Source organism: Hemitrygon akajei, chromosome 6 (assembly GCF_048418815.1).
Source record: "Hemitrygon akajei chromosome 6, sHemAka1.3, whole genome shotgun sequence".
NCBI lineage: Eukaryota > Metazoa > Chordata > Chondrichthyes > Myliobatiformes > Dasyatidae > Hemitrygon > Hemitrygon akajei.
Window position 1 is genome coordinate 98199935 of NC_133129.1, and position 24053 is coordinate 98223987.

The 24053-nt window shown below is 44.6% G+C and overlaps 1 protein-coding gene across 1 annotated transcript in view; it reads left to right on the forward strand.

Annotated features, from left to right (window-relative positions):
• LOC140728744 (sperm-egg fusion protein TMEM95-like) overlaps nt 1–24053 on the forward strand; it is a 29915-nt gene continuing 5862 nt past the window's right edge. Inside the window, exons 1-5 of the mRNA XM_073047692.1 lie at nt 1–202; nt 5966–6022; nt 7741–7821; nt 18204–18224; nt 21092–21172. Of these exons, the coding sequence (XP_072903793.1) occupies nt 1–202; nt 5966–6022; nt 7741–7821; nt 18204–18224; nt 21092–21172 (442 nt within the window). The remainder of the gene's footprint in view (nt 203–5965; nt 6023–7740; nt 7822–18203; nt 18225–21091; nt 21173–24053) is intronic.

Consider the following 24053-nt stretch of genomic DNA (forward strand, 5'->3'; position numbering starts at 1 on the left):
ATGAGGAAGGGAGCTGGTGTTGTGATGATTACTGGCTGCTGGCTGGGTCTCCTCATTGAGTCTGAGGGCTGCATGTTCTGTGCTTTGCCCCACAAGAAAATACGGGACAGGTTTGAAAGGCTGTGTGGAGAATACATGATACTGACGGGGTCTGCAAACTGCTCCAAGTACACGGAGGCAAACCTGGTCAAGTTTCAGCTTGGTGAGGCTATCTATATTAGAATAGAATCAGAGATGCAAGTTGTCGAATCCCTGCTGACTCTCTCAAAGATCAAACCAGTTGCTTAACAACCTTGCCATTTCCCCTTAGACCTGACATTTTTTCTCCCAATGTATTTATCAAATTTCCTTTTGAAGGCTAATATTGGATCTATTTCCACCTCCTCTTTTGACCGAGGCTTTCCAAATTCTAACCAATTATACTGTAAAAGAGGTCTTCTTTGAATCAATTATCCTTCTGTAGCCAATAGTCCTAAACCTCGACGTTCAACCCTTCAACCATAGGAACTGCTTTCTTTATATTTACTATATCTAAAGTCTTCATGTGGCTTGTCCAATGTCGGTCTATTTGTTTGTTGAAATACAGTGTGGAAGAGGTCCTTCCAGCCACACCGGCCAGTAACCCACCTATTTAATCCTATTTAATCACAGGACAATTTACAATGACCAATTAACCTACCAACCGGTATATCTTCGGACTGTGGGAGGAAGCCAGAGCACCTGAAGGAAACCCACATGGTCACAGGGAGGAAGTACAAACTCCTTACAGGCAGCATTGAGAAGTGAACCCAGGTCACTGGTACCACTACACCACTGTGCTGCTCATCTTAGCTGTCTCCACTAAACCCTGTGGAGTCCAACACAGGGTCAGATACCACTCCAATGTTGCAAATAGTTTGATTCAGTTTCAGAAAAATACCAGGGAAAAGGTGATTGAAGAGAAGAAGTGATTCAAGAAAGATAATAGGGATAATCTTGGGAATTATAGACCAGTGGTCTTACATCGGTGGTGAACAAAGTTTTGAGACAGGCTTTATGAGCATTTGAAGAACCATACTCTTATTGGGGATTGTCAGTATGGCTTTGTGAGGAGCAGGTCAAGTCCCACAAGCCTGATTAACTTCTTTGAGGAAGTGACAAAACAAATTGATGAAGGTAGAGAGGAGGATGTGGTGTGTATGGATTTTAGTAAGGGGTTCAATGAGGTAGGCTGATTGAGAAGATCAGGAGGCATGGGGTCCAGGGAAACCTGGCTGCATGTACTCTGAACTGGCTTGCCACAGAAAGGAGAGGGTGGTAGTAGATGGATCGTATCCTGCCTGGAGTTCAGTGTTCCAAAGGCATCTGTTCTGTGACTGTTGCTTTTTGTAATCTTTGTAAATGACATGGATGAGGAAGTGGAAGGGTGGGTTGGTAAGTTTGCAGATGACACAAAGTTGGTGGTGTTGTGGATAACGTAGAATGTTCCCCTCGGCTCCAACAGGACATTGACAGGATGGAGGGCTGATGAAGCCCGGCAGATGAAGTGTGAAGGGATACACTTCAGAAGGTCACACTGGAAGGAAGATTGTAAGGTTAATGGCAGGATTCTTAACTGCATGGAGGAACAGCGAGATCTTGGGGACAACACCCAAAAACATTCCCTCAAAATTATCACACAAATTGATAGGGTGGTTGAATTGGCCTTCATTAGTTAGGGGATTGAGTTGAAGAACTGGAAGGCAATGTAGCAGTTCTATAAAACTGGTTGGATGACATTTGTAGATTGTACACACAAGAAATTCTGCAGATACTGGAGATCCAAAGCAACACACACAAAATGCTAGAGGAACGCAGCAGGTTAGGAAGCATCGATGGAAATGAATAAACAGTCGATGTTTTGAGCCAAGACCCTTCTTCAGGAATTTTGGAGATTGTGCTCAGTTGTAGTTGATTCTTTATAGGACTGAAGTGGAAGCTTTAGAGAAGGTGAAGAAGCTGCCTGGAATAGAGGGTATGTTTTATGAGGAAAGGTTGAGTAGGGCTTTTCTCTTTGGAGCGAAGGAGCGCAAGAGGCCACTTGATAGAGTGCCAACATAGAAATGTAACATAAGATGATAAGAGTGGATAGTCAGCGCCTTTCCCCCGCAGGATGGAAATGGTTAATACGAGAGGACATAATTTTAAAGTGATTGAAGGGAATTATAGGGGGATATCAAAGGTAAGTTTTTTACACAGAGTTGTGCTAGGATTGGAGGCAGAAACATCAGGAGCATTTAAGATAGGTACATGGAGGAGGGAAACATTATACTGATCTTGATGCAGGTTAAAAGGTCAAAGGGCCTGTACTGAGGAGTGTAATGTCACCACATGGGCAGCATGTGATGTGAAATAGGAAGGGCCTGGCATAACACCAGAGAAAAAGGACTGGGAATGGAATGAGAAACCATTGTTGATGGTTCTCCAGCTACAACTGGCTAACTAAGACAGCATGGAAGCTCATTGCTTTACAGTGCCAATGATCAGTGACTGTGGTTCAATTCCCACCGCTGTCTGTAATGAGTTTGTACGTTCTCCCTGTGAGCACATGGGTTCCATCCCACCGCTGTCTGTAATGGGTTTGTACGTTCTCCCTGTGAGCACATGGGTTCCATCCCACCGCTGTCTGTAATGGGTTTGTACGTTCTCCCTGTGAGCACATGGGTTCCATCCCACCGCTGTCTGTAATGGGTTTGTACGTTCTCCCTGTGAGCACATGGGTTCCATCCCACCGCTGTCTGTAATGGGTTTGTACGTTCTCCCTGTGAGCACATGGGTTCCATCCCACCGCTGTCTGTAATGGGTTTGTGCGTTCTCCCTGCGAGCACATGGGTTCCATCCCACCGCTGTCTGTAATGGGTTTGTACGTTCTCCCTGTGAGCACATGGGTTCCATCCCACCGCTGTCTGTAATGGGTTTGTACGTTCTCCCTGTGAGCACATGGGTTCCATCCCACCGCTGTCTGTAATGGGTTTGTGCGTTCTCCCTGCGAGCACATGGGTTCCATCCCACCGCTGTCTGTAATGGGTTTGTACGTTCTCCCTGTGAGCACATGGGTTCCATCCCACCGCTGTCTGTAATGGGTTTGTACGTTCTCCCTGTGAGCACATGGGTTCCATCCCACCGCTGTCTGTAATGGGTTTGTACGTTCTCCCTGTGAGCACATGGGTTCCATCCCACCGCTGTCTGTAATGGGTTTGTACGTTCTCCCTGTGAGCACATGGGTTCCATCCCACCGCTGTCTGTTATGGGTTTGTACGTTCTCCCTGTGAGCACATGGGTTCCATCCCACCGCTGTCTGTAATGGGTTTGTACGTTCTCCCTGTGAGCACATGGGTTCCATCCCACCGCTGTCTGTAATGGGTTTGTACATTCTCCCTGTGAGCACATGGGTTCCATCCCACCGCTGTCTGTAATGGGTTTGTACGTTCTCCCTGTGAGCACATGGGTTTCCTCCAGCTGCTCCGGATTCTGTTCACAGTCCAAAAATGCATGGTTAGGGTGAGTAGGTTGTGGGCATGCTATGTTGGCATCGGAAGCATGGCAACACTGGTGGAGTGCCCAGCACAATCCTCACTGTTTTGATTTGAGGCAAACAATGCATTTCACTGTATGTTTCAATGTGCAAGGCTTTCATTCTTTCATCCTTTCTTCTTTCCTTACTTCCTTTCTTACCTTCTTTCTTTCTTTCCTTTCTATCTTTGTCTTACCTTCTGTCTCTCTTTCCTTCTTTCTTTCAATCTGTCTTTCTATCTTTCTTCCTTTCTTACCTTCTTTCTTTCTTTCCTTTCTATCTTTGTCTTACCTTCTGTCTCTCTTTCCTTCTTTCTTTCAATCTGTCTTTCTATCTTTCTTCCTTTCTTTACCTCTTTCCTTTCTTTCTTTGTTATGGAAGAAGGAAAACCAATGAGAGAGAGTGAGAGAGAAAGCAGACAGCTGCCTCCTCCTACATTTCCATTTATTTCTCCAAGATGATACCCTCTTTTTCTTTACATCATGTTGATGACACTGTCTCTTGCAGATCCAGGGTGTCCACCCCAATCATTTGTTTACTTGATTCATCCTCCAGACGATGAGAGAGAATGGGAAAGGACATTAATATTGCCCATCAGTATAATGGGAAAGGCTATATCCTCCTGCAATTTCTATATAAAGCAGCTGAAAAGTTTCTTTCATCTCCTACAAAGATGAAGATGTCGAGGTTGGCCAAATCAAAGGTGGTGACAAATCAGCAGTAAGGAGGGAAATTGAAAATCTAGCTGTGTGGTGCCACATCAACCTCTCACTCAATGTCAGCGAAACCAAAGTGTTGATTATTGACTACGGGGGCAGGAAACCAGAGATCCATGAGCCAGTCCTCATTAGGGAATCAGAGGTGGAGAGGATCAGCAACTTTAAATTCCTTGGCCTTATCAATTTAGAGGACCTGTCCTGGGTCCAGCACGTACGTGCCATTACAAAGAAGGCATGACAGTGCCTCTACTTTCTTTGAAGTTCGCAAGGTTGACAACCTTCTACAGATGCATAGTGGAGAGTATACTGATTGGTTGCATCACAGTGTGGAAACACCAATGCCCTTGAAGGGAAAATCCTACAAAAAAGTAGTGGATCAGTTATAATGCGTAAAGCCCTCCCAACCATTGAGCACATCTACATGGAGTGTTGTTGTGGGAAAACAGCATCCATCATCAAGGATGCCAACCGCCCAGGACATGCTCTCTTCTCGCTGCTGACATCAGGAAGGAGGCACAGGAGCCTCAGGACCCACACTACCAGGTTCGAGAACAGTTATTATCCCTTGACCATTAAACTCTTGAACCAGAAGGGATAACTTGAACAACTTTTGGACTCACTTTCAAGGACTTTTCATTTCATATTTTTGTATTTGCACTGTTTATTTTCTTTTGCACTCTGGTTGTTCTTCTGGTTTTCCATGAATTCTATCTTATTTATATTTACTGTGAATACCCACAAGAAAATGAATCTCAGGGTGGTATATGTACTTGATAGTACATTTACTTTGAACTCTGAACTTCAAGATTTGGTCCTCAGGGAGTGAAACAGATGGGGTTCAGTCTACAAGGGGGCAGAACAGGCAAGTGCTTAAAGATGAAAGATTTGTCACATGTATATCGAAACATACAGTGAAATGTGTCATTTGCATCAACAGTCAACACAGTCCGAGGATTGTGCTGGGGGCTGCCCCCAAGAGTTACAGTGTGTCAGGTGCTAACATTGCATGGCCTTAACACCAGCTTGTACTTCTTCGCTGCCTCACTTTCTTACTCTGGCTTCTGCCCCTACCTTTCCAGTCCTGATGAAAGGTCTCAGCCCAAAACATCGACTGTTTATTCCCCTCCAGAGACGCTGCCTGACCTGCTGAGTCCCTCCACCATTTTGTGTGTGTTGCTCCAGATCTGCTGCATCTCTTGTGTTTATGACCCTTACCCACGTCTTTGGAATGTGGGTGGACACTGGAGCACCCAGAGGAAACCCATGCAGTCAGGTGGAGCGCGGACAAACTCTTTAAAGGCAGCAGAGAGAATTGAACCCGATCGATGGCACAATTCCTGCCACTCTCCATAGGGAGTTTCTACGTTTTCTCTGTGACTCTGTAGTCTAAATGCTGAAGAAGGTGATGTTCTTTGAAACTGCAAAAGTACGAGCAGCTGATGCTCATCAAAGTTATGCGACCACTGACCCCAAGCAGACAATCTCTGAAGAGTAGTGATAATGGCTGGGGTCTCCCGTCTTGTAGAGACACTGACTAGAAGAAGGCAATGGCAAACCACTTCTGTAGAAAAAATTGCCAAGATCAATCATGGTCATGAGACCACGATCGCCAATGTCATACGACACGGCACAGAATGATGATGGTAATGTAATGTAAAATGGCATGTAGTGGCAGGAATCACATTCACTCCTACGATTGTCATTTTCTTCCTAGATGAACTATCGGTTAATATGATCGCAGAGAAGGTGCATCGTGTCCTTCGTGTTATAGGTATTGGTTCTTACAGTAATTCCTTCATCTATGTTTTTTAACAGATGTTAGTTAAGATAATGACCTATACTTGTGTAACTGTCTCTTCAATTAACGGTTCAATTCAATAGTTCAATGGATCAATTTAATACCAGAGAATGTATATAGTATACAGCCTAAAATTCTTACTTTTCACAGACATCCATGAAACCAAAAAACTCCAGGAGAATGAATGATAGAAAACTTTAGAGCTCCAAAACCTCCCTTCCCTCCCAAGCACAGGCAGCACCAAAACGTCAACACACACCCATCCCCTTCCTCTCACACACAGGCAGCACCAAAACGTCAACCCACACCCATCCCCTTCCTCTCACGCACAGGCAGCACCAAAACGTCAACCCACACCCATCCCCTTCCCTCCCACTTGCTCAAGTATCAACACCTGCCCACCACCTACCATGAAAGCAACAGCAAAGCCCCAGAGGCCATGATCGAGAGTCCATCAAAATCTACTGCCCATCCCAACACTTCGACATCTCAAACTCTCTCTCACTAATGAGTGATTACTTCCCTTTTATTGCGTGAACATATCGTGTATGCTTACTGCTATCTTATATGTCCTATATGTGCCTTGTGATGTGTGTGACTGTTGGTACTGTGATTTGAGAAACACTGTTTTGTTTGGCTGTATTCATGGGTATTTAGGTATGGTTGAATGACAATTAAACCATTTAATCCTTGAACCAAACTAATCACTACAGGTTAGCAACACTATGAACAACTCTATGGAGTTAGAAACACAAGAAAATATGCAGATGCTGGAAATCCAAAGCAACACACACAAAATGCTGGAGGAACTCAGCAGGCCAGGCAGCAGCTATGGAAAATAGCACACGGTTGATGTTTCAGGCCGAGACCCTTCATAAGGACTGGAAAGGAAGGGGAAAAGTCAAAAGAAGAAGTGGGGGGAGAGAGGAAGAAGTACAAGGCAGCAGGTGATAGGTGAAACTGGCAAAGTGAAGTGAAGAGCTGGGAAGTTGATTGCTCAAAGAGATAAAGGGCTGGAGGAGGAGAAATCTGATAGGAGAAGACCATAGAAGAAATTGAAGGGCGGGGAGCACCTGAGGGATGTGATGGGCGGGTAAGAAGATAAGGTGAGAGAGGGAAATGGGAATGGAGGATGGTGAGGGCGTGTGTGAATTACTGGAAATTCAAGAAATCGGTGTTCATGCCGTCAATTTGGAGGCTACCCAGATGGAATATAAGTTTCTGTGCCTCCAACCTGAGTGTGGCTTCATTGTGACAGTGGAGGAGGTCACGGACTGACAGGTTGAAATAGGAATGGGAAGCAGTGGGTGGCTGCTGGGAGATCCCACTTTTTGTGGTGGAGCTCGGCGAAGCGGTCTCCCAACCTACGTTGGGTCTCACCGACAGACAGGAGGCAACACCGGATACAGCAGATGACTGCCAAGTGAAGTGTCACCTCACCTGGAAAATCTGTTCGAGGCCCTGAATGTTAGAGAGGGCAGAGGTGTGGGGGCAGGTGTGGCACTTGTTCCACTCTCCAGGACTTAGTTTTGTTTTAGTAGTGTTCTTTGTTGTAACAAATGCATTGATGCGATGGATGCCTGTCTGATACTCTGTGCCTGTGATGCCGCTGTAAGTAAGCCTTTCATTGAACCTGTACGTACAGGGAATTGTGCGGATGACAGTAACCCCAATTTCCCTATTCTCCACAGAGTTTAACCAGACGCTGAAAGATCTGCCCAACTTTTGGAACTGGCTTTATGAGAAAAAACTTCCGGAATTAACCCAGAAATGTGAGGAAAAATTCTCTGTTACTACTGCTTCTGATTTCTATATTTTTGTGCATTTGATGCCCGTTGTAGGAGCCTTGTATTTTATGTAGCTTGTTTATTATTTATTATGTTTATTACAGTAGTTAGTCACATGGGTAGGGGTGGGGTAGAAGCGAAGAGTTTAGTTATGTATCCGTGCTTTGTCTTTGGGTGTCAGTTTACTTTTTGGGTTGCGAGCTAAGGGGGTGAGATCTTTTTTGTCGACTGCTTAACTGGTGCACTGGTGCACCTCAGGGGTGTGTGCTTATCCCACTGCTCTACTCTCTCTATACCCATGACTGTGTGGCTAGGCACAGCTCAAATATATAATTTGCTGATGATACAATCATTGTTGGTAGAATCTCAGCTGGTGAGGAGAGGGTGTACAGGAGTGAGATATGCCAACTAGTGGAGTGGTGTTGCAGTAACAACCTTGCACTCAACATCAGTAAGATAAAAGAGCTGATTGTGGTCTTCAGGGAGGGTGAGATGAAGGAACACACACCGATCCTCATAGATGATCCTGAAGTGTAGAGAGTGAGCAGTTTCAAATTCCTCGGTGTCAAGATCTCTGAGGACCTAACCTGGTCCCAACATATTGATGCAGCTATAAAGAAGGCAAGATAACAACTATACTTCATTAGGAGTTTGAAGAGATTTAGTATGTTCACAAAAACTCTCAAAAACTTCTATCGATGTACTGTGGAGAGCATACTAACAGGCTGCATCACTGGTATGTTTGGGGTGGGGTGGGGGGTTACTGCACAGGACTGATAGAAGTTGCAGAGGGTTGTAAATTTATCTTAGGTACTAGTCTATGAAGTGCCCAGGACATCTTTAGGGAAGCGGTGTCTCAGAAAGGCAGCGTCCATTATTAAGGAGCTCTAGCACCCAGGACATGCCCTTTTCTCACTGTTACCATCAGGAAGGAGGTACAGAAGCCTGAAGGCACACACTCAGCGATTCAGGAGCAGCTTCTTCCCCTCTGCCATCTGATTCCTAAATGGACATTGAACCCATGAACACTACCTCAGTTTTTCAATATTTCTGTTTTTGCTTGATTTTCAATCTATTCAATGTCCATGTACTGTGATTGATCGATTTATTTATTTATTTATTTTTACCTTTTTTTTCTTCTGTATTGCATTGAACTGCTGCTGCTAAGTTAACAAATTTCATGCTGGTGATAATAAATCTGATTCTAACTTCAGCTACAGATGCACAACTACTGTACATTTAAAATTGCTTAAGCTAGCTTAATTACGTTGAAAAGCCTTAAGTACATGTAATACTCTCGGACTATTTATTTTGTTATATCGCTAGTTTTGGTTTCCATAGATCTTATCAATTCAAGATTGTTTGTTCTGCCAGTTTATTAAAAGATTGAACATACTCATCAACTTTGGGACCTTGTTACTGGATTGGACTGGAAGGTGCACGATACAGGATGATACAAGTGCACGTAAGGCACTCCTTCCCTCCGCTAGCCTACAGGTCACACTTGGTCAAGGTGTAGCACCTGTTTAGTCCACCCCCACCCCCACATTCATTGGTCAGGGTCACGTGAAGCCATGGGCACAGCTGGTGCATTTCACAAGTCCTGGTTATGTGACCACTGACAACCAAGCAGACAATCTCTGAAGAGTATTGATGATGGCTGCGGTCACCCATCTGTGATGTCACTGCCCAGAAGAAAGCAATGGCAAACCACTTCTGTAGAAAAATTTGCTAAGAACAATCAAGGTGATAGAAAGAGAAAAGCATAAGCTCAGATTAAAGACAGATGGAAGACCGTGATTGCCCACATCATACGACCTGGCGTATAATGATGATAATGATCTTTATTGTAATCCATCCACAGACTGTTTATTCCTAACATGTAGGGAAGGGCACTGGTTACATTATTGGATTAAAGGTAAGGAAGATAAATGTAATACCTGTGTAGCATCAGTCTTATTGACTAGTCTCTTTGAGAAAATCAAATGACATTCGGTACTAATAAGCCATCAGAAGATTTGAGATATTGGAAGGAGACAGTGAATAGAAACCACACACTTCAGGAGATAACTTTTGTTTATAAGAAGAAAAACCAATATGTACAAAATATTTACATGATCAAGAACAATTCAAAATTCCAACATTCTGTTTAGGTTCCAAATCTTAGATATCAATCCAAAGCAAATTCCTTTTTAATTAGAATCAGAGAGTGTTGGCGCATGGCCAAGTGGTTAAGGTGTTGGTCTAGTGATCTGAAGGTTGCTAGTTCAAGCCTCAGCTAAGGCAGCGTATTGTGTCCTTGAGCAAGGCACTTAACCACACATTGCTCTGTGACGACACCGGTGCCAAACTGTATCAGCTCTTGCCCTTCCCTTAGACAACATCGGTGGCATGGAGAGGGATGACTTGCAGCATGGGCAACTACCAGTCTCCCATACAACCCTGCCCAGGCCTGTGGCTTGGAAACTTCCCAAGGTGCAAATCTCTCGAGACTAACGGATGCCTATTTAGAATCAGGGAGATTCCTTTACTACTCTAATCTCTCTAATTAATTAATTCCCTATTTAAAAGTTTACAGTCTAAACTTTCCTTTTTACTTATCCCCAGTTAGTTGGAAAGCCAAATATAACTCATATACTTAAGTATTATTGTTAACTTCAGTTTCAGTTCCAGGCAGTATATCTGCAAGATTAAATTCAAAAATTATATACACACAGTTTAACTCCTTTCATGATAATTCTCCAACATTGCAACTTTTAAACAAAGTAAATCTCATTCAGTAACTTATCTAAGTCTTTGCAAAAATAATCAGTTCCTGCAGAAAATCAAATTCAGATTCTTTGAATGAAAATCAACTTTTACACCCAGCCATATTAAATCCTCCGTGTCATGTTATGTATCCCGTAACTGGGTTACCAAACCAGCAGAAGTGGAATACACGTTGGAGTATGTAATTACTAGTAACTAATAAAGTTTATTAGCAAACTAAGTAATACAATATCAAAAAGGCAAATATACATATAAAACAGATTAGCAATGATAAATACAGAAGTGTAGAAATAAGAATCAAAACCAAGCTCTATCCAAGTCTAGGGGTAAATGAATAGTCTTAAGATAATGCAGAGTTCAGTTCAAGTCGAGTTGCTGTTGCTGTTGCTGTTGTTGGGGGGAGAGAGACAGAGACAGAGAGCCAGTGAGATACGAGCAGCTGCAGCAGGCAAACCTTCTGTTGTCTTCTTGTTCCGTTGCACTGATGTGGTCATTCGGTTATGACCCCTCTGTTCTCGGCTAGACCGTTCTTCTGTGGTGAACTCGTCACTCTAGCGTGAGTGGACACACACACAAGCCCCCACCGGTCCTGCTGTCACACTGTGAGCTTTGTGACCGATCTCCCGATTCAGTCCTCCAGGCCCCCACCTTCCTGTGGGGGCACAAACCTCTTGCAGTGTCTTGTGGCGTGTCTGCTGGTGTCTCAGCAGACCCGTCTTTTATCTCCCCTGACGAGGTATCAGCCATCCATCAACTCCATGTCCATCAAACTGGCCACTCCCTCCTGTCTCAGCAGACACCTGGCATCACTCTGCTGTGTCAGCAGGGATCCACACAAACAGGCCAAATGTCCTTGGCGTTAAAGTCAACAATTAGCGAAGAAGCCATAATACTAAATCATCCATTTTGATCCTTGTCTCTCTCTCTCTCTCCCATCTGCAATAGGATGCCTCCCCCCCCACCCCTTCATCTCTCTCTCTCGTTAACAGCATAGTTCACAGGGGGGTCAACTCTGGACCCCATCTCCAGCTGGTTTTCTCATCACACATAACAGTCATTACACATTTCATCCCCGCGTTGGTAGTTAAATCTTGGGTAGCTCGCAATCTTCTTTTTTTGGTTCATTGGAATGAAATAGTTTATCATCCATGGCAAGTCAATACACAAACTTGACCAAATCCCTTGGTGTGATTTATAGAACTAATTCCTGACTACACAGTAAGGAACTTGGATACTCGTCTCTGCCGATACTGTCCCATTACAGCTGCTTTGTGTTATAGCTGTAGCTTCAATAAATCTGTTATCATTATTGTCTCTCTCCAGGGGTTTCTTCCTGAGGTTTTCAAGTTAGTAGTGTAAAGATACTCACTACTAATTCCACTCTTAACAGTGCATGTCTTCAGCTTCTAATCATTGCTGCGTTTCTCTCCTTGTCCGGTCTGCGTCAGCCACGCCTCTTCTTGCGGAGTGTGTTTTTTTCAAATTCTCTCTCTTTTTAAATTGGCAAACCTTGTTTACATCCCTTCACAGGTGGAGCTTTCTAATATTACGTCTTTGGGTTTAATTAACCTGGGTTACATAAAGGTTAAAGATTAACTTTATTTGTCACACGTACATCGAAACATACAGCAAATGTGTAATTTGCTTCAACAACCAACGCAGTCCAAGAATGTGCAGGGGGGGCAGCCTACAAGTGTCACCAGTCTTCCAGCACTAATATGGCATGCCTACAACATTCTAACCCTATGGAATATGGGAGGAAACCAGAGCACCCAGAGGAAACCTACACGGTTACAGGGGAACGTACAAACTCCTTACAAACAGTGGTGGAATCGAACCCTATCTTGCAGCTAGCACTGTAGAATGTTATGCAAACCACCACAAGACCCATGCTGCCCAAAATATTCTATGTTAGTCTACTAATTCCAAAGATTCAAAGTACATTTATTATCAAAGTATGGACCGAGTATACGACCTTAAGATTTTCTTCTCACAGATGGCCAGGAAACAAAGAAGCACCCAGGCCAAGAAAACATCAAGCAGCCAATGTGCAAAAGAAGAACAAATTGTGCGAACAGCAGAAACCCGAGCAAAAAACACTGAACGTATAACGTCAAACCACAGAGTCCTTGAAACAATCTCGGAATGTTGGGTTTAGCTCAGTCCAGTTCAATTTAGCTGTGTCATTTGTTGACTGTAGGCCACAGAGCCAGTCTGCCCCAATCTAAATCACACAAAATTGCAATTAAAAAAAGGAGTAACATAAAACCAGAAACACATATGATGTAAACTACAGTCAAATTCACTAACCACACCAATTAAACCTTGCCCAAGACCAAAGGTTCTGGCACCATCAAGTGGCCATGCCTCAGAAAGGCAGCATCCATCATTAAAGATCCCCATCACAGAGTCTAGAATATATTTATAGCATTGCAATTACTGCTGCTGCAAAAAAACACATTTCAAGACATTTGTCAGTGATATTAAACCTGATTCTGATTGTCTTACAGTGATCAGTGAGTGGGGTTTGATTACAGATGCTGTCTGTCAGGAGTTTGTATGTTCTCCCTGTGACTATGTGGGTTTCCTCCCTGTGCTCGGTCTCCTCCCACACTCCAAAGATACACAGTTAGGGTTTGTAAGCTGTGGGCATCAGCGAGTTGGCACCAGATGCACGGCAACACTCGCGGGCTGCCCTCGCTGATTTGATGAAAAATGACACATTTCACTGTACTTGAGACAAATAAAGGTAGTATTTCTCTCCTCTCTTTGGCATGACAAGGTAGTGTAACAATCAGCGTAATGCTATTACAGGGCCAGAGACTTATGTTCAATCCCACCACTGTACGTTTTCACATGGGTTCCCTCCGTGTGCTCTGGTTTCCTCCCATGTTCCAAAGACATACGGGTCTCTAGGTTAATTGGTCACCTAGGTGTAATTGGGAGGTGCTGGTTCGCTGGGCTGGAAGGGGCTGTTACCATGATGCATCTCTAAATAATAAAGAAACTATTGGAATTTTGTAAAATTCCACCTAGTTCACTTGTGTTCTTGAAGAAAATCTGCTTCCTCTACCTTATCGGGTTTACATGTGACACTGGAATCAATCTTGATTCATAATGACCTACTGTCCACTTCGCCACTGGTGTTTAGGGCAGCAGTAAAGGTCCTCCATCTCTAGCGGCTTTCAGGGCTTCCTTCATCGTGTCAGTAGCTTCCCCTCGGTTTTCACTACTGTCAGTCATGCACGTCTTAGGTGGAGTCTCAGGAATACTGTTGCACACAGAAGTAGAAGGATTCTTCATTGGTGTTTCTGTAACAATTGTGTTTTACCAGTCAGGGTTATTTATCCTGAGCTGAACCCCCGAACTTGGAGAACTGGTGGACCACTCGTAGTCTGGCCTCTACCCTTTGACCGGTTTGGCACAGGTAACCCTACCAAGAGCCAAAGCATAAAGCACTGCCATAAGAAAGCCTTATGCTTGAAGGAATAGAGGTTGCCATTTTGTGAAGCCGCTCTGTAACCTCCATCTTGGGAACAGTTTGAGAATGGATTCTTGCTCTGGGATAATCTAATCAGAGCAATTGAACTTGGACACCAGGAGTTTCTGCTATTGATCTGCTAAGCCTGAGACCATTCTCAGATAAACTCTGTATTGTGTACCATGGCAGGTTGCAGAAGTAATCTCGTCATCTCAGCCCAGTGTCTTGGTGACCTGGTTTAACTCATTTGACCCAGAGTCGAAGAGAACAAAACAGGTCATCTAAGTGTTATCTGTCCCGTGAGTTTTTCGTGAGCATGATGTAATTGTCTCGTGATATTGGTATGATGTAATTGTCTCGTGAATGTGGGGTGAGGTGATGTCATGTGAGGGCATGTTCCAGCCGGTATAAAAGGGGAGACCGTAGTTTGTTGCATAGTTGTTTTGTCGGGGAGTCACAGTTGGTGTTTACGCAATTGTAGAAGGAGAGAGAGAGAGTGACGAATTGCCAGCTTCGTATGAATCCAAAGAATTGGGTCGAAATCAATGGTGTTGTTTTGTGTCTTGAATGTGATTGACGTGGATTGTGGCACACACTTTTGCTTAACCCCTGCATGGTTGGGTGTTGTGTGGTGACCACCTCTGGCAAAAGGTCAGTTACTTTGAGAAATCTTATTCTTCAGGATCTCTTCGGAAAAGGCATTTCTCGGCTGGGATCTGCATCAACAGTTTTGTCTTTTCTTCAAGAATCACTTCATTGCTAGTTCGGGAAGTCTCTCCTCTCACGTACCTTATGAATCATATGGACTTCTTAAACTACCACTTTAAGACTGTGCTTGAGTAAGATCTGTTAAGAATTGTCTCTAAGTTTGACTGTTGGATAACTATAGATGCATAACACTGTTAACTTCCGTTTAAGTTAGTCATTTGTTTACTTTTCTATGTTTTTGAGTAGAGGTTAATAAATTTTGTTGCTTATTTATAAAAACCCGACTTAATTTTCATATCTATTGCTGCTGGTATGTAACGTAAGGCATGAAATTGTGTAGACCTTGGGCAGGTTTTATAGGTCAGTCAGATGACCCCTTGATGATGGCACTGGAATGCAATATTTGAAGTGGTAAGGAAAGAATATAAAAGCAAAGGCTTCAAATGCAAAGCAGCGACGGCTCTGGAGAATGACCATCAGAGGTACAATTGTGAGCGATCCTACATGGAACACGACTATGAGAACGCCAAGCCAGTGTAGAATCCTTTGCCTGGGTATTACCTTTACTATTCTTTGATTGTTCAGGAGGGTCAGGAAAACTTGTGGCTGAGTACACAGATACTTAGTATATGAATTCACATGCTGGTTAACATAGACAATAAAGTAAATACAGATTCTTTCTGTACCTCTGTCAGGGTCCGGTCTGGAATCCGCGTTCCGGGTCTTGATCCGGTCCGAGGGCTCCGGACTCCGGGTCCTGCAGTTGTCCCTCCCGTCACCCGTGAACTAGTTAGGACCCTCCTGGCTCAAGGAGGCACACCTGTAACTCATTGAGCTGCAGGTGTTTATAAGGGGCCTTGGGACTGGGACAAGGCTGGTGGTCGTTTTGTTCTGTTTCCTGTTTCTCTGCCGGCTCTGAACTCTTCTCCTCATTCTGTTATCCCGCCTGGGCTCAGATCCACTCCTCATCATGCTTCTCTGCCCCGTACCAGTACTACCAGGTTGGTCCTCTCCCCCCACCTTTCTTCCCATGTGCTGGTCCTACTTCTCCGCTCGTTTGTGTTGTTCGCGCGGTCGCGCTGTCTGCCGGCCGTTTTCCGATTTTCCTGTTATCATGGCTGTTGTGTTGGTCACCCTGGACCTATGCCCGTTCCTACCCCTTGCCTCCATCGGGCAGTTCCGGCTGACCCGCTGCTGCCCGGCGGGGTTCTGCCTGTTCCTACCCCTCGCCTCCGCCGGGCAGGTCCGGCCGGTCTGCCGCTGCCCGGTGGAGGTTCTGCCCTGTCCTCCTCTTCCGCCCGAACTGTGGGATTGTGCCCCGCACCCGCCTAGGGGTTCGCGTCGTGCCCAGGCCTCCGGTGTTTCCACCTGGGAGACGGCCCTACCCGGGATATATGCGGCCCACCCAGGGAGGGCTCTCCGCCAGCTTATCTAGCCACCTAGACCTGTCTGCAATCCTGCCTGAACCCCGGGGACCTGCTTGCCTGAACTTCAGGAGCCCGTTCCGCTCTGCCTGCTTGAACTTCGGGAGCCTGCTCTGCTCTGCCTGCCTGAACTCTACCTGTCTGAACCCCAGCTCTACCCTTAAGTGCCATGGCATCCCCATCCTGCCCTCTCCCTAGTACTTCAGTGTCTGTGTCCTGCGTTTGGGTCCATCCGGCCGCGTTCCTGACAACCTCTCTGATCATTATTACTGAGAAGTAATCCTTATGAGAGCTCCAACATACTACTATACACTGGCAATCTTTATTCTATTTTGTTTAGAATACTGGATTGCAACAGGCCCTTCCAGCCCAATCACACCCATCTGAGCAATTAATCTACTAACAATTAACAGACCAGATTGGAAACAGTGCAGATGAACCTCTCTTGGAAGGGGTGATGGTGAGGGGAAGGTGAAGGGGCAGGTGTTACACCATCTGCTTCAGTTGCAGGGGACGGGGTGGACTGGGTAGGGGTGGAGATGAGCAGACTGGAAAGAAGAGAATAGTCATTGTGAAAGGGGAGGGGCAGAAAAAGATGTAACTCAACATCCATCCCGGGGACATTTTTCTTGCAACCAATTTATTATTATTCTTCTCAACCCCATTCTCCTGCCTTCCTCCTGTAAACTTTGACACCCTTATTAATTAAAAACCTATCAACCTCTGCTTTAAATGTCCCTAATGACTTGGCCTCCATAGCTGCCTGATGCAATGAATTCCACAGATTCACTGCCCTCTAGCTAAAGAAATTCCTCTTCGTCTCTGTTCTAAAGGGACATCTTTCTATTCTGAAGTTGTGCTCTCTGGTCCTAGACTCCCCCTCTATGGGAAAAATCCTCTCCCTGTCCACTTTGTCCAGGCCTTTCAATATTCAGTAAGTTTCAGTGAGATCCCTCCTCATACTTCTAAACACCAGTGAGTACAGGTCCAGGGCCATCAAACACTCCTCATATGTTAACCCTTTTATTCCTGGGATCATTCTTGTGAACCCTCTGCAATGCCAGCGCATCCTTCCATAGAGGAGAAATCCAGACAAGATTATGGTTTTTAGTGAGATTAGATAAGTAAAGGCCAGGGAGAGGGGTTGTAGAGATGGATGGAGAGGTGATAGGGAAGGGGTATCATGTGGTGCCTTTTGCTGCTTGACCTGCTGATTTTTTCCCCAGCCTTTTATTTTTGTTCTGGATTCCAACATCTGTAGTCTCTCTTATCTCCTGAATATATCCTTAAGTGATTTAGAGTTGATTTTTATCTGCTCATGTTTCAAGCATGAGAAAGTCTGCAGATGCTGGAAATCTAAAGCAACTCAATATTATTTATTTACTTATTTATTATTGTTATTATTTTTTAGCATTTGCACAGTTTCTAATTTTTTTCACATAGGTTGTTTGACAATCTTTGTGTGTAGCTTTACATTAAATCAGAATCAGGTTTAATAGCACTGGCATATGTCATGAAATTTGTTGTTATGCGGCAGCAGAACATTGCAATAAATAATGATAAAAAGGACTGTAAGTTGCATTAAGTATGTATATTTAGAAAGTTAAATCAAATAAATAGTGTAAAAAGAGAAAACAGAAGTGAGATAGTGTTCATGGGTTCAACATCCATTTAGAAATCTGATGACAGAGGGGAGCAAGCTGTTTCTGAATCACTGAGTGTGTATCTTCAGGTTTCTGTACCTCCTTCCTGGTGGTAACAATGAGAAAAGGCATGTCCTGGGTGATGGGGAGGTCCTTAATGCCTTGTTGAGGCATCGCTCCTTGAAGCTGTATTTCTTTGTTCTATTTTGAATGCCTGCAAGATAATGAACCTGCAGGTTGTAAATATGGTGATGTATACATTCTTTGATAATAAACTTACTTTGAACTTTTTATAATTATTGTGCTGCTAATTGACATTTTGTTTATATTTCTTCCCTTCAGCTATGTGTGCTCCCAAATGCCGTGAGTACACCCTACTGATTTCTTCCATTCCCCGGGGTAGTTTGCCCAAGTCATAAATTGTTGCCTTCACTCTGGCAAGATGTCAAATATTAACTTAAGGGGATGATCTGGATGACAGAATAGATGACATTGAGGACAGATTTGCTGAGGATAGAAGATAGGTAGCAGGGCAGGGAGTCTGCAGAAGGACTTAGACAGATTAGTAGAATGGGCAAAGAAGTGGCAGATGGAATACAGTGTCTCGAAATGTATGGTTGTGCATTTTGGTAGAAGGAATGAAGGTATAGGCTATTTTCTAAAATAGCAAATTCTGAATTGCAAATTCAGAAATGGGAGGTGCGGAGAGACTTGGGAGTCTTAGTGTAGGATTTTCTAAAGGTTAACTTGCTGGTTGAAGCGGTAGTAAGGAAGGCTAATGCAATGTTGGTATTCATTTCCCGAGGACTAGAATATAAAAGCAAGGATGTAATGCAGTGGATTCAAAAGGTACTGGTTAGACCACATTTGGACTGCAAATTCCACAAATAAATGGGCTAATGTATGAGAAATGTTTGATGGCTCTGGACTTGTACTCAATGGAGTCTAGAAGAATTATGTTGATCTATTAAGAGGGAATCCTGCTTGTTATTTCCTCAATGAATTCCAACAGACTTTTATCGTGTGCCTCAAAGAACCATGAAACCTCATTCTTAGTAACGGATTCCAACATCTTGCCAACCACTGAAGTCATCAGGATAACTGGTCGATAATTTCCTGCCTTTTGCCCCTAGAAGGGAGTGACATTTGCGATTTTTCTGTCCTCAAGAACCATTCCAGAAACTAGCAAATCTTGACTAATGCTTGCTCAATTTCTTCAGCTACCTCTTTCAAAACCCTGGGGTGTAGTCCATCTGGTCCAGGTGTCTTATCTACCTTCAGACCTTTCAGCACCATCTCCTTAGTAATAGCAACCACACTCACTTCTGCTCCCAACACTCACATTTCTGGCACTGTGCTTGTGCTTTCCACAATGCAAAATACTTATTCAGTCTGCTCACCATTTCTTTGTTCCCCATTACACCAGTAAATCCACTGAACATCTACAGACAAACAAGTAACTATTCAGCCCATAATCCAATAGTTGCTCCTAATGTGCAAATGAGTGGGAAGTTGGGGTGGGAGGGATGGCTGATGAGGATCAGGAAAGGTTTAAAAAGTGGGAGGGTGCAGGGAGGTCAAATCCCTCACAGATCAGCCCGGACTGCAGGTCCATAACCCTCCTGCAAATGAAAACAAGGCAGAGACAAATCTTAAAATGTTATTCAATCTCCACTTTCAATATTATGTGCAGTTTTGGCCACCCCCATTATTGGAAGGATATAGAGATTGTGGAGAGGGTGCAGAAGAGGTTCTCCACAATACTACTTAGATTAGAGGATATGAGCTATAAGGAGATGCTAGACAAACCTGGGTTCCCCTCAGAGCATCAGAGGCTAAGGTTTTTCACAAGGCAGAGGTTTTAAATTTATAAGAGACAGTCATGGTAGATAGTCAAAATATTTCCCCTAGGGTAAAAATGTCGAACACCAGAGGACTTACATTTGAGGTTGGGGTGTTGGTGAGGAGTTGTAGTTTATAGGTGATGTGAGGGGCAAGTATTTTACACAGAGGAAGGGGCTCACAAGAGTGATTGCAGATGCTGGAAATTTGGATCAACCCACACAAAGTGCTGGAGGTACTCAGTGAGTCAGGCAGTGTCTAGGGAGGGAAATGAACAGTCAACATTTCTGGCTGAGACCCAACATCAGGACCTCAGAAATGTTGATTGTTTATTATTCTTCCTAGATGCTGCCTGGTCAGCTGAGTTCCTCCAGCATTTTGTGTGTGTGTGGAGCTTTTTATAAAAAGCTCCATTTTATAGAACGGAAAATTATTAGATTGAGATTTTTATAAGATTGGGAACATGGGAAATGGGGAGAGGGGTGGGTGGTGGGGTTTCAAATTATTTTTGGTGATGGGGAAGGGTGGAGAGGGGTTTGGGGTGGTGGGAAGGGTGGAGAAAGGATTGGGGTGATGGGGAGGGGTGAATAAGGGATTGGGGTGGTGGGGAAGGATGGAGAAGGGATTTGGGTGGTGGGGAAGGGTGGAGAAGGGATTGGGGTGATGGGGAAAGATGGAAAAGGGATTTGGGTGGTGGGGAAGGGTGGAGAAGGGATTTGGGTGGTGGGGAAGGATGGAGAAGGGATTGGGGTGGTGGGGAAGGATGGAGAAGGGATTTGGGTGGTGGGGAAGGGTGGAGAAGGGATTGGGGTGGTGGGGAAGGATGGAGAAGGGATTTGGGTGGTGGGGAAGGGTGGAGAAGGGATTTGGGTGGTGGAGAAGGATTTGGGTGGGAACAGGTGGAGAAACCACCTCATGTACCTACAGGCAGAGCTGGCAACCCAGCAGGTTGGGCAGCATTTGTGGTGGAAGAAATAAGAGTTAACCAGGCAAGTGATGAGGGGAATCTTATCCTTCTTTCATCTTGCTGGCTGGGAATTCTGCGGGATCCAGACTGATGTTGACCAAAACCAATCCCACTGGAATTTAAGGTGTTATCGCACGCTTGTTCACCTGATCTGGAACATCCAAGGATTAAATGCCGACCATTCTACTTACCAAGAGAATTCTCCGCCGTGCACCTGACTGCAGCTTACACACTGCCAAAGCCAAATTTTGAGCATGCACTCGATGTATTGAGTGCTACTGCTCCCCTAAAAATATAGGGTGTTTTTCCCAGTCTGTTCTCTGGTCCAGGGGTGAATGCCCCTCATTGGAGGTGGTGGTGTGGGGTCTGCTGCTGTTCCCTTTGCAGGCTGTTCATCTTACATTGTGTTCTCCTTCTCCAGGACGCTCCACAGCAGTTATTGACTGCAGCCTGTGCACTGAGGTGAAAGTTAACTGCTGGAAAATGAAGACTTGCTGGCCAAGTGAGTGGGTCCCAGGTTTCAGCCTTGAGCAAGATGCAGTGCTCTCTCTCCCAAACAGGACAGGGCTCTGTGTCTTCACCGGCAGCGGGAGGGTTGGGGGGAGGCGTGGGATTGGAAATCAGGGGAAAGAATGGGTGCTTGGCGATGGGAAGTTGAAGTCCTCCTTGACATCAAGGATCCAATTTTATAGATTTGCACATAGTGGCAAAACCTCTCCTCCACAGACTCTGCCTACACTTCTTGCTGCCTCAATAAAGCAGCCAGCGTAATCAGAGACCCCACCCACCCCAGACATTCTCTCTTCCCCCCCCCCTTCAGGCAGGAGATACAAAAGCCTGAAAGCACCTACCACCAGACTCAAGGACAGCTTCTATCCCACTGTTGAATGGACCTGATGTATGATAAGATGGACTCTTGATTTCAGAATCGACCTTGTTATGATCTTGCCCTTTATTGTTTTCCAGCATTGTACTTTTTCAGTAGCTTTTACACTTTATTCTGCATTGTTATAAATGTTGTTCTACCTCAATAAACAGTGTAATGATTTGATCAGTCATCTAGTAAAATAAGATGGGCTCTTGCCCTCACAACCTATCTCATTATGACCTTGCACCTTAGCCTGCACTGCACTTTCTCTGTAACCTCACCCTGCATTCTGCTGTTGTTTTCCCTGGTACGACCTCAGTGCACTGTGTTAGTGAAATGATCCAGGTGGCATGCAAGACAAGTTTTTCTCTATACCTCAGTACATGCGACAATGATAAATCAATTCAATAATATCCATCACAATAGGAAGTCAAAATGAACACAGGTACCAGGGCCGTCAGCAAACTCTGAACCTCCCTCTGCAAATGGATTCTTGACTTCCTGCCCAACAGACCACAGTCAGTAAGCAGAGGGAGCAACACCTCCACCATGAATATTCTAAACATTGGTGTCCCAGAATGCTGAGTCCTCAGACCACAACTCTACTCCCTGTACACTCATGACTGTGTGGACAGAATCTGTTTTGACTCTACCTATGGTGGAGAGTTCTCCAAGAGGACCACAACCTTGTTGTGCCTCAGTGACCCAAAAAGCTATGCTGGCTGGAGTCAGGGCTTCATGTTTTGGTTCTCGGTAGGTTCACCCAGGCCAAACAGGTCAAAGGATAGAGGCCAGACTAAGAGTGGTCCACCGGTCCACCAGGTTCAGGGGTTCAGCTCAGGGCCAACAACCCTGATTGGCAAAACAGAATTGTTATGGAAACAGCAATGAAGAATCCTACATCTGAGTGTGATGGTATTCCTGAGTCTCCACCCAGGACTTGTGTGACTGACAGTAAACCGAGAGGAAGCTACTGACACAATGAAGGAAGCCGAGAACACCACTAGAGATAGAGGACCTTCATTCCTGCCCTAAACAATGTGTAATGGGCAAAAGAGATTAACAGTGGAGAGTATATTCACCGGTTGCATCACAGCCTGGTAGGGAAACACAAACGCCCTTGAATGGAAAAGCCTACAAAAAGTAATGGGTTGTATCTCAAATAACGATGAGTAGGATGGAGACAGACTAGAGAGAGTAATGACATGGTGTCCTGACAACAATGTCAACAAACAGAAGAGCTGGTCATTGGCTTTAGAAAGGGAGGTGGGGTGGTGCACATGGTTCTGAACTTTATAGAGAGCATTCTATCTGGATGCAACAGGGACTGGTATGTCAAGTGATCTGCCCATGACTGCAAGACACTCCAGAGAGTTGTGGACACAGCTCACCACGTCACAGAAACCAACCTCCTGTCCATGGACTCTGTCTATGTTTCTTGCTGCCTCATTAAAGTAGCCAACATAATCAAAAACTCCACCCATCCTGGACATTCCACCAGGATCATTCCAGTTATTACTTTTCAATGGACCTCATTGATTATTGCCCAGTAGTACTTTACATCCATTGTGATGAGATGATCTGAGAGGCTGGTCATGAAGCATATCAACTCCTGCCTGAGGATTGACTTGGATCGGCTCCAATTTGTCTACTGGAGCAACAGGTCAACAGCAGATGCCATTCCATTGGCTCTTCACTCAACTCTGGAACGTCTGGATATTGAGGGTGCATACATCAGGATGCTCTTCATTGACTGCAGCTTGGCATTCAATACCATCATCTCCTCAAAACTAATCAATAAGCTCCAAGACCCAGCCTCAATACATTCTTGTGCAATTGGATACTCGATTTCCTCACTTGCAAACCCCAGTTAGTTTGAATTGGCAACAACATCTCCTCCACAATCTCTATCAGCACAGGTGTACCACAAGGCTGTGTACTTAGTCCCTTGATCTACTCACTTTATACTTACGACTGTGAGGCTAAGCACAGCTCCAACACCATATTTAAGTTTGCTGACGACACCACTGTCAGTGGCCGAATCAAAGGTGGTGATGAATCAGCGTACAGGAGGGAGATTGAATGTCTGGCTGAAAGGTGCCAAATCAACAACCTCTAACTTGATGCAGCAAGATCAAGGGGCTGATTATTAACCTCAGGAGGAAGAAACCAGAGGTCCATGAGCCAGTCCTCATTGGGGAATTGGAGGTAGAGAGGATCAGCAACTTTAAATTCCTCAGTGTTATCAGTACAGAGGATCTGTCCAGGGTCCAGCACATAAGTGCCAATGCAAAGAAGGTATGGCAGAGCCCCAACTTTCTTAGAAGTTTGCAAAGATTCTGAATTTCATCTAAAATGATAAATGGAGAGTATATTGACTGGCTGCACGAGGACCTGGTATGGAAACACTAATGCCCTTGAACGGAAAATCCTTCAAAAAGTAGCGAATATGGCCCAGTCCATCACGGGTAAAGTCCTCTCCACCATTGAGCAAATGTCACAGGAAAGCAGAGTC